The following is an 11,093-nucleotide window of genomic DNA, read 5'->3' on the forward strand; positions in this document are numbered from 1 at the left end:
ACGCCATGAATTGATGAATATTTATTTTTCTTGATCAAATGAGTAATTTTAGATTCTTGAAATCCTGCTTATTTTAGAAAATATAGGTATATATGATTTTTCCTCTAGAATATTGCAATTCACCATTTTGATCTTTCAATGTGCATTTACTATAGTTTGTATATATTATTCACCATGAAATATTGAAAATGCTTAAATAAATGGAACAAATATTTTAGATGAAAATCTTACACAATATACACAACAACTCATTAGCTCATAAAAGAATTTCATAGAAGATAAAAAAATAATTTAAATATATATCAATAAGATATGTTTATATAATTTCATTTTGTACCTCAAAAAGTTGGAAGAATGAATCGTAAATAGAAATAAATATGAATTTCAACAAATGGATTCAAGGCTTCATATTAAAAATTTAACTAATTTTGTTAAGTCATCAATCAGTGAATATATTTATTCCTTAATCAAAAGGAGTAATTTTAGATTCTTGAAATCTTTCCTAACAAGAAAAAAAAAATATAAACGAGATTTTCTCCATATTATTTCACTTCATCATTTTAAACATTTTCAGCATGCATTTATCGTAGCTCATAAATATAAAAATACTTAATAAATTAAAATAATCACAAAAATAATGTGAGAAACGTAGTAATACACACTACAAACTACATAGTACAAATATTAATTCGTTAGTTATCGGCCGAAGTAATTAGTTCGGCCAACAAACAGCGGCCCCAATTCAAGTATGACTGGCAAGTCTAACAAAGAAGGAACCTTCCGTCTTTTCCTTAAAACTAAGATAGTCGATAAAAAAGTACTCTTCCAAAAAACGACGACGTCAAAGCGGTGAACGTGAGTTATACGGCCACCACTGTATTGGGTCCCACACCGCCAAAAATACCTTCAATTATCAAAGCTTATAAAAAGCTGCGTACAGCAAGTAAATAAAGCAGACAAAAAAAAAGAAGCTAAAAATGATGAACAGATTGAAGAAGATTGATGAAGAAAAGCTTGATTATGGCAAGTTGATTTAGGGTTTTTGAACTTTTTCAGTAAGAAAAAAGCTCTGTTCTGCTGTGTGTGTGTTGGAAAATTGTGAAGAAAACCCTAACGCTAATAGCTTAATTTTGTAATTTGGGGTTTCCGAGATTCACTGAGATACACTTTTGAAACCCCAAAAGAAATGGACAGATCAAGATCTAAGAGATACTATTACGACCAGGATTACGAATCCGAGAACTTACCCAGGACTAAACAGAGGTACAACAACCCTCACCATTATGCACCGACTCATCACCGCCGTCCTGTTTCCGGTGGAGGTGGAGGAGGTCGGAAAATGCAGGACCCTGCACTTATGGTTACTACTACTTATCGGATTTTATGCCACGATGTTAAGGCGGGTGGTGTTATTGGGAAATCAGGGAGTATTATTAAGGCGATTAGGCAGCATACTGGGGCATGGGTGAATGTGCATGAACTGATTCCAGGAGATGATGAACGTATCATTGAGATTTCGGACACTAGGAGGAGGGATCCTGATGGTAGAATGCCGGTGTTTTCGCCAGCTCAGGAGGCATTGCTGATGATACATGAGAGGATTTTGGATAGTGATAGTGGTGGAGGAGGAGGAGGGTACAGTGGTGGGATGGATGTGGAGGAGGAGTTCAGGATGAGAGGTGTCAGTGGGAATAATCGTGCGGTAACAAGGTTGGTGGTGACTAGAATGCATGTGGGATGTTTGCTAGGGAAAGGAGGGAAAATTATTGAGCAAATGAGGATCGAGACTAAGACACATATTAGAATTTTGCCCAGAGATCACAGTTTGCCGCGTTGCGTTTCAATGTCAGAGGAGATTGTTCAGGTTTACATCTTATTCCCTTGTTCAGGTTAATTTGAATTGGACTTCAAGCCAGCAAAAATCATGACCTTATACCGTGACTTTATACATCCTTATTGATAAAGTGACCCAGAACCATACCATTAATTGAAGCACATATATAGTTGCTGAAAGAAAGAAACTAATGACAAAGATAGCTTTGAAAAATTTCTCTACCATTGGAGCTAGGAGTCATCTGAAATTGCATAAGAAGTTGGAGTGGTAACATGTATCCTAAGTAGAAAAAAACACTTGTTCACTTAACAATGAGACTAATGATACCTGAGTTCAGTTCAGACTTCAGATACAAAAATGAAAAAGATCTGAATCAAAATGGCTTAAATAATGAATGACTAATGACACTTTAATGAATGCCTAATGTTTTAAGCCATGATCTTTGAGCACTTATATTTATTTTCCTGAGTTTTGTTAATACTGGGCTGAGGTTGTAATTACTTTTTTTATAAAAAAAATTGGGGGTAGGGGATAATGATGTGGGGAATCGAGCCCTCACCAACAAGGTGAAAGTTCAAGTAACCAACCAATTGAGCTACTAAGCTTCCCCTCCGAGGTTGTAATTACTTTTTTTAAAATAAATTGGGGGTAGGGGTAGGGATAGGGAAAATGGGGGAGGGGATTACGATGTGGGGAATCGAGCCCTCACCAACAAGGTGAAAGTTCAAGTAACCTACCAATTGAGCTACTAAGCTTCCCCACTGAGGTTGTAATTACTTTTTAGAAAATAAATTGGGGGTAGGTGTAGGGGAAGGGAAAATGGGGGAGGGGATTATGATGTGGGGAATCGAACCCTCACCAACAAGGTGAAAGTTTATAGGTAATCAACCAACTGAGCTACTAAGATTCCTCGTCGAGGTTGTAATTACATTTGACAACCCAAATTGTTTTCTGCTATATGCTGAGTAGTGTATCTATAAATAGCTACGACTACTACTACACTTCAATTCCAAGTAAATTGGTCTTGGTTATATGAATCCTCATCGTCCATGTCACTCCATTTAAGCTCATCTAAGTCTAATGTTGCTTAGTAGGGTATCTCCCTTCTCTATGTTCAGTTGCTTTGTCAAGAAGTGTGAATAACATTTCATTAACCTCTTCTGGTAAAAAGTTAGTGCCTCTCACATGCTGGATATGGACAAGTTAATTCATGGGAAACTTTATTATTTGTGATTCTTTTTTTATCAGTAATTTAGATGGTATTATTGTCCTAAGTTACTCGGACTCGTGAGCGGGTGTCCTGTACGGGTGTGGATCTAGAGGTCGGATCCTTCATTATCTAAATTTTAAGGGGGTTCGGGTAAAAATAATTCAAAAATCTACAAATAGAGTTATTTGTCTAAATTATGAGATATTATGTGGAAAACTTATAAGGTATCCAAGGAAAAAATATAGAACCCTAGAAGGAGATAGAAGGAAAATGACTGACATAGAAATTGCTATATTCAAGCTATTCGATGAACTTGCTGTATACGAGGTATTCGTTTTTCTTCAATTTCACTATAACTTTTGTTTTGATTATAGAAATCATTAGATCTGTCCCGAATTTCTCAGATGACTTGGGTCAAAGTACCCAAAATCGATTGACCATATCTGGTATGGATCCCACACCCATGTCGTGTTGACACGGATACGGCACCAAAACTGAAGAATCCAAGCAACTTAGATGTTGCCCCTGTGTGATTAATGATTTGTGATTTTTAAATAACCACATTTAGTCCTCAATAAATTCAAATTTCGTTTCTCTTTTTTTCTGTGTCTTAGACAACTCTCTCTTCAATGAACCCTGTTAATGAATCAACTCAGCTGTTTCTCTTGCGATTGATTGTGTTTTTTTGAAGATCCAATCTTCTCTCTCTCTCTATCCTTATCTCTGGTCTTCCTCTGGTTTGTACTTTTGTTCTGAAGGGAAGTGGTGTGATGGAAGGATGGAGATACTTATTTTTAGGCTGCACTAAAGCAGCATCTGTAACATTTATTGCATTTTGTAACACAGGAAAATTTCCGAGGCCCTGGTTATGTCATTACTGGAGCTTGCATCCAGAAAGTGGCTCTTTTTTTTCTGAAAAGACATGGTGCTTTCTTTTTTATAAAATGTGATGATGGCATAGGGATGGATAGCAACAAGCTGATGATAGAATCAGCTGGAGTGTATATCAGTGATATCACACACTGACACACATACTCAATTCTGAAATAGACATTGGTCTAGTGTTAGTTGCATATTACTTCTCGTGTATGTACATATTAACAAACGATCAGGATGCCTGATACTCCTGTATTGTATGGGCTTTGACCTGTGAAAATTCCTTGAATAGATGCTTTAAATGAAGTATTTGATGTCCGGCATTTACCAATTGGTCGGAGGTCAATATGTATGTCAAAGATTTCATTTTAATGATTCAGCTGAGAGCTTAACAAGGTGTCATTTAAATTTGAATCATCATTAACAAATTTTGCTTTAAAAGCAATTAGAACAAATTAACTGTTGATTTCCATCAGGAACTTGTATCTCCTGGTGATCATAGTGATACCGAAACTCTTGGGCCATTCTTTCAAGCATAGTACTTTCTGATTTGATGGCACATCTCTATGTTGGAGCATATCCTGCTCAATTTTCCTTCTGAAACCATCAAAACATTTGCATCTTGGACTATATAATTTTTCCTCTTGAAGTTCACGTGATGATTTTAAAAAATTCAAAGAAATATGGAAATTGATACATTTATGCAGTTCATTGCCTTCATTCGAACATGTAAAAGGATATTGTACTTGCGATTGTTTTGACTTTCCTTATAGTTCCTCTGATATATTGCTGCCGTTAAGGTAATTCTCAGACAATGCTCTTGAATTTTTCCTTCTGATGTATTACACAGAGGAGATTTCTAATTAAAGATTGTTAAAATACTGCTGCTATTGATTTGTAAGCTAATTTTCTTGTGTCTGATCACTGATGATTTCTGAGTCATATAAATCATGATATTTAGGTATAAGGTATATTGGACTCGCTTGTGGTAAATGTATAAATGTGGTGGATTGTATTGGATAATTACTGCCTGCTTGAAAGCAATCATTAGTAGCTCAGTGTTATGTGTTATGTCTGAGACTTGTTTGCTTGCAGGTTGTTGGGGAAATAAATGCTGTGAAAAAAGCTGTAGAAATTATTTCCTCACGCTTGAGGGAGAGCCAGCATCGTGATCGGGGTCACTTTCCTGGTCGGCCACATTCTCCTGAACGGTTCGGCCCTCCTGATGACGAATTTATTCCCCACATGAACAGTACAGCTCGCAGGACGTCTGAAAATGGGTCTGCTTTTGGATCAAGGCTGCCTGCTGGTATGAGCGGTGGTCGAAGCAACAACTATTCCTCATCCTCGTCTGGATATGCCATTGAATCTGGAATCGCTCCCAACAATGATAATGGGCAGGTCATGTATGTTGAAGATCTTGTGTTCCGAATTCTATGTCCAGTTGACAAGGTTGATACTGTTGCTGGGGAATCAGATGGAATTATAGAGTTGCTTCAGAATGAGATTGGTGTGGATGTGAAGATTTTGAATCCCGTTGCCAGCTCAGATGAACAGGTCATAATCATTTCGTCTGATGAGGTACTCCCTCTACTCTTTCTTGTCCAGGTCTCAGTAAGTTATTACCCTTTTTTTTACTATGAAAGTTCTAATTTCAGTTTGCTGTTTTCTAGAATGGGATTCCATTAGCTTTGTTCTTTTTAGCCTCATTTATGAAATTTGTTACACCCTATCAAGCATAAACCTCATAAAATGATCTTTCTAGGATGCTGCTTAAAAGTTTCTGAAAGATATCTGGTTTACATTTGTCTTTTAGGGTCCAGATGATGAGCTATTTCCTGCTCAGGAAGCTCTTTTGCATATTCAAACCCGCATTGTTGATCTTGTTCCGGAGAAGGAAAATGTTATTACAACTCGTTTAGTTGTGCAAACAGATGAAGTTGAATGTTTGGGAGGAAGAGATGGACTATTATCTGATATGCAGAAAATAACTGGTGCTACTGTCAAGATTCTACCAAAGGAAGAACTTCCACCATGTGTGTCAAGGACTGATGAAGTTATACAGGTCTGACAATTGTCTTTTAAGCTTCTAATATGATGATAAAAAGGTAGCTAATTTGATTTTCATGTTCTTTAGTTGATATGTGTATCAGAGGTGGTGCATATTTGGGCAGTGCATTCCTTTTGCAAGTTACACAGAGTGTGCAACAAGGGGAATCTTGTCTCTGAAATTTTATCAGCTTCTACTAATTTTCCTAAATGTTATGGTCTTAGTATAAATTCCTGGTTGCGTATAAGAGAATCCAAATTATTGGATAGAGTAGTACTGGGCTCCAATTGTTGGACTTATGTTTTTTCTGGACATGCTATGTAATTCTTCATATCTCCAGATTGTTGGAGAGATCAAAGCAGCTAGAGAAGCTCTTGTTGAAGTGACATCGAGGCTTCGGAGTTTTACTTATCGGGAGTTCTTTCAAAAGGATATACCCTCACCAGCAATACCTGCCTCAAGCCCTGCTAGGAGTACTATTGGAGCAGACAAAAATTCTTTCAATAACACATCTCCATCTCAACAAAACTACAGTGTTAATGATGTTCCAACTTCAATCTATCAAAATACACCAGCCAAACCAATCGCACAGCCAGTAAAAGTGAGTTAATTTCTTTTCTTGCCTGTTTCCGGATGAGCTTAAATTTTCTAATCCCCAACCTTAAATGTGACATCCTAATGAGCTGGAAAGTTAGCATACCAAATAGTCATAGTTGTCTCAGAGAAATTTCAAGTTAGCAGGATAGCCTGGATTAATAAACCCCTGCTATATTTCCTAAAAAGGTGTTTATTTTGTAGGAAACTGGGGCATCTGCCAGTGAAATAGCCAAGCAAAATGAAAGTGAGCGTCGTGAAGATATTCCGAGCGGATTGAATAGGTAACAGTTTTCTATTTTATCTTAAACCATGTTAGTTTGCTGTCTTTGAACCTAACTTTCTCATTTTGCAGAATGCATGTAACATTGGTCACTAGAAGTATATTGGAAGTTGTCATACCTCCACATGCAGCACCCAAACTGATAACAAAATCAAGAAATAAGCTTGCTCAGATTAGTGAGGTCAGTTTTGGCTTCTTCAACGCACCCACTTCATTTCAGAATCACATTTGGCTAAATGCAAGTATCACAGTTATATTATTTTTATTGCTGACAGTTGTCAGGAGCAAATGTTAAATTGATTGAGGATAGGCCCGAGGTAACAGATAAGATCATACAAATATCAGGCACTCCGGAGCAAGCAGAGAGAGCTCAAAGCCTGCTTCAAGGATTTATTTTAAGCAGTAAGTATCTTTATTCTCTGTATGTTGCTGTTGTTGTAAGTATCTTTATTCTCTGTTCAGGTCGACCCTGAAATTGGGAGTTAAGAGAACAAAATAGAGTGTGCTAGTACAAATAATCGAATTCTTTGCTTCATTATTCAGCCCTAGAAGATGGCCCCTGAAACGCTGTGACAAGTTTGTGTGGCAAGTAATGCTCCTAGCCTGGAGGTGCCTTGCAATTTTTCCTTTGTAGGCCGACTTCCCTGAAATTGTCCGCTATTGTAGGGTATCCTAGGCCATCGTGAGGCACTGACAAGTAAGAATGTACAATATAAACTCGGTGCATATTGTTATGTGTATGCTTAATCCCTCAAATTGTTGTGTTGTATTTGGAATGTACTATCAACAGTCCTGCACTGTATGTAGTTAAGCCTTTGTGCAAACTCAGGCTGGTGCTTATTTTTTCACAAAAAGGGAATGCCTTTTCTTTTTGTTCCTCTTTTCTCTTTATGACGTGCAGGAGGTGGGGAGTAAAAAACATCCTTTACGTTGACATAATTTATGAGCTTCAAACTTGCAAAACTTGTTCTGTAGGGAGTGGCTGTTTTGGTCAGCTTTGATAACCAACCTCTGCCTCCTCCCTAACGGAACCCTCTTTTGCCCCCCACCTAAGAAATTCTGCATCTTTACAGTATGCTACTATGCCAGTCTCTGTATGGACGAAGAATGCCTTCGTTTTCAGTGTGTTAAATAACATGTCATGTTTGAGTTGATGGCATGTGTGGTACATGTAACTTACTAGCACCAGAGAAAGATGTGTTTGGTATTTGATGCGAGTCATCTTTCATCAAAACAACATGTTTTCCGTGACTTCTGTCATACCGAATATTTTCGTCTAGTATTGGCTGCGTAAGCCAAGTGAACTGGACAGATTTTATATGAGATGAAGCAAACTTTGATATAACTGGTAAAGTTGCATTTGAGCTGTGGAAACATAAGACTCCTTGTGGTTCAACTCTTCCTCTTCCTCGAATATGAACATAGTGGGAACTTAGTGTGATGCAAATTTTGACATGCTTCACAATGCAAAGAAGTAGTACCAATTTATTTTATATATTTAATAAATATTATAAGCTGAACGGTAGTGTCAATTAATATTTTGTAGGAGTTACGAAGTGTTTATTATGCTTCTTTATTTGTGTAGACCAACAGTTATGCATAAACTGTGATCCTTAATAGTTAACCGTTCGTGGAAGATATGTCCCAATGGCGTTGGGATTTTTTGAACGAACCTACTGTATTAAGTAAAGATGAGGCAAGAAATAAGACATATACTCATTGCGAAAATTTTATTTGATTAAAGTAGAAAATCACGAATTTAAAAACATGCATATCCATAAATGTTTGTTTTGAACTTCACCTTACGTTTGAAATTAGACTTGACAGTCTACTTTCTGGCTTAATATTTAAAGTTAGCATAGCCTAGATTTGAAATCGATAATAACCATGATGATTTAGTGATGAAATTATTATATGACTATTGTATCATCATTATATATATATATATATATATATATATATAGTGATTTCCAAATGACATATACTGTTAAGTCAATAATTCAATTTTATTTTGATGAATCGACGATAACAATGAAGTGAGTGTAGGGAGGTAATAACAATAAATCCATTCATAGGATGGGGAACCCCCAATCAGGCCTGAGCCTCGAGGAAAGAATAAAGTAGCTAGCCAAAGAAGGCCAGAAGATGAAATTGGATCAGCTTTTTGAGGAATGGAGAGTTCCACCGTGATTTGTTTGGAAGATACTAAAAGCAGAAAAAGTAAAAAGTCCTCTTCCACAAGCCTATAAGCCTCAATGTAATTTGAATTGTAACCAAGTTATATGGCCTGATAACTCGTGCGCTAGCCATCATGCAGCCACCTCTGTTTGTATTGGATACATAATATTATGATATAATATCTCCTCTTTTAACCAAAATAAAATAAAATAAATCCATTTGGTCAGTTTTTTTTTCCCGATTTTATTTGAAAATAATTTGAAATTGTATTGGAAATCTGGAAAAAGCCTAAAACTCAGTATTCACGAGTTTTAGGCTAAAATCATTCCTCAAGTATAACTCAAACTTAGAGTACATCCTTATAGTAAAATTGTGAACAAAAAACATCCTTCAACTATCCCAAAACATGACTAAACATCCTTTTTGTTAACTACTATTAAGAAACTAACAGAAATAAAAACATGACTCCCCCCAAATCTCCATATGCTATAGATTGATTTCTTCATCTTCATAAATAATAGCATACATCATAGTTGAGACTTTCTTTCATGCTTTGGTGCAAAAAATTAATCAGCTCCAATTGTCCCACTTTCAGTCTATCCTTAGACAATGTGTCCCTAACCGAGGGTTGGAATTAACTGCTCATATTTTCGGAAGAAGCTAATAGCACTCGATAATTTAAAAGATGTTGTAAATTCTTGAGACGCAATTTGAAGAAGAAATTAGCAATCAAGAGGCATTTATATGAGACAATAAGGCTCATATTAATAAGAAATACACCAAGCATGTTTGACTGAAGAGAGATTTTTTCTTAGTTGTGCGAGGTGCCTCTAGAAACATGATTTCTCAACAGTCGATGGGGTGCTTATAATTAAAAGTGTCACCCATAGAGACTTCAATGCAATGATAAAGAAAATTCAGAATTTTTGTTCCTAGGTATTGTATTATGCAGGAGTACCAAAGAAACTAGATGAAATCAATAGAATAAACACTTTCATGTGCGACATTATTGACATTTACAATTTTACTATTAATCCTAGTTACACAAAATTAACTCCATGCTTTTCTACACCAAGAAAATGACACAACCCACTTTCAGGGAGGGCATATTACCAACTCTTAGAATTAATGCCTTGGAGTCATACAAATTCATTCTCTTATGCGAGCAAAGAGGATTGGTACCCCTGAGAGTTGGTAATGATAAACAACGCCCATAGAACTACATTGCGTCTGGAAAAAAAGTAAGCCTACAAGAGGGAGGATTGGTCTCATCTTGAAAAGAGAGAAGATGATAATTTGAAATTGTAGTAAAAGTAGTCGTTTTATGTTGTATTAATCTCGCCATGAATTTTTCGTATTAAATGTATCTTGTATGTTTGTCAAGCGCAATGAAAGTACTCTGAGTTGCCTAAAAACATTTATTTTTCTCTTTTTCCACCTTGAGCATTTTAACACTTAAAACCAGCAAAAAAGCTAATATTTCATCTGAAAAATAGGACCAAAACTTGCACAAAAAGAATACACACAAGAAAACAGCAAGGCAACTAAAAAAATGGAAAAAACGATTTAAAAACTGATAAATCAGGACAAAAGCAGCCAAAAAATTAATCAGCAAAATAATACCAAACTAGCAAAAAAACAACACAATAGAAAAAACAATAATTTTTTTTTGATAAACCAGTAAATAAACCACAAGAAAATCAACAAAACAACACCAAACTAGAATAAAACAGTAAAAACAAATTGCAGTACAATAGAAAAATTGGTAAACCACTAGTAAACAACACACTTTTTGTCAAAACATAAGAAACACAATATGAAGAGACCGGTAAAACAATATAAATATCAATAAAAATATCGTACAATATATGGGGATTTGGGGGAAGTTATGTGCTTGGCACATGTATTTGTTTATGTTAGTTTTTGAACAGTAGTTAACAGAAAGTAAGTTTTGGGATAATTGAAGGATGTTTTTTGTTCAAAATTATATTATAAGGATGTACACTCAGTTTAAGTTATATTTGAGGGATGATTTTAGCCTAAAACTCTAATTTTCACTGTCATTTTT

General features: G+C 35.8%; 1 protein-coding gene across 1 annotated transcript; it reads left to right on the plus strand.

The window, feature by feature from the left end:
* Positions 1 to 934: 934 nt before the first annotated feature.
* On the plus strand, positions 935 to 7,723 carry LOC102596441 (KH domain-containing protein At4g18375). The gene is made up of 8 exons (XM_006350462.2): positions 935 to 1,864; positions 5,016 to 5,501; positions 5,737 to 5,985; positions 6,311 to 6,571; positions 6,769 to 6,848; positions 6,920 to 7,028; positions 7,123 to 7,249; positions 7,391 to 7,723. Exons 1-8 carry the CDS (start codon positions 1,187 to 1,189, stop codon positions 7,408 to 7,410), a joined length of 2,010 nt encoding a protein of 669 aa, XP_006350524.1. The 5' UTR covers positions 935 to 1,186; the 3' UTR covers positions 7,411 to 7,723.
* The last annotated feature ends 3,370 nt before the right edge of the window (positions 7,724 to 11,093 follow it).

This window comes from Solanum tuberosum, unplaced genomic scaffold (assembly GCF_000226075.1).
Source record: "Solanum tuberosum cultivar DM 1-3 516 R44 unplaced genomic scaffold, SolTub_3.0 scf00126, whole genome shotgun sequence".
NCBI classification, from domain to species: domain Eukaryota; kingdom Viridiplantae; phylum Streptophyta; class Magnoliopsida; order Solanales; family Solanaceae; genus Solanum; species Solanum tuberosum.

Excerpts from the sequence above, each read along its gene's own strand:
- LOC102596441 (XM_006350462.2), top strand. The coding sequence starts at position 1,187 with ATGGACAGATCAAGATCTAAGAGATACTATTACGACCAGGATTACGAA. Across the intron at positions 1,865-5,015 it reads TGTCAGAGGAGATTGTTCAG|GTTGTTGGGGAAATAAATGC; the intron begins GTTTACATCTTA and ends GTTTGCTTGCAG. Across the intron at positions 7,029-7,122 it reads AGCTTGCTCAGATTAGTGAG|TTGTCAGGAGCAAATGTTAA; the intron begins GTCAGTTTTGGC and ends TATTGCTGACAG.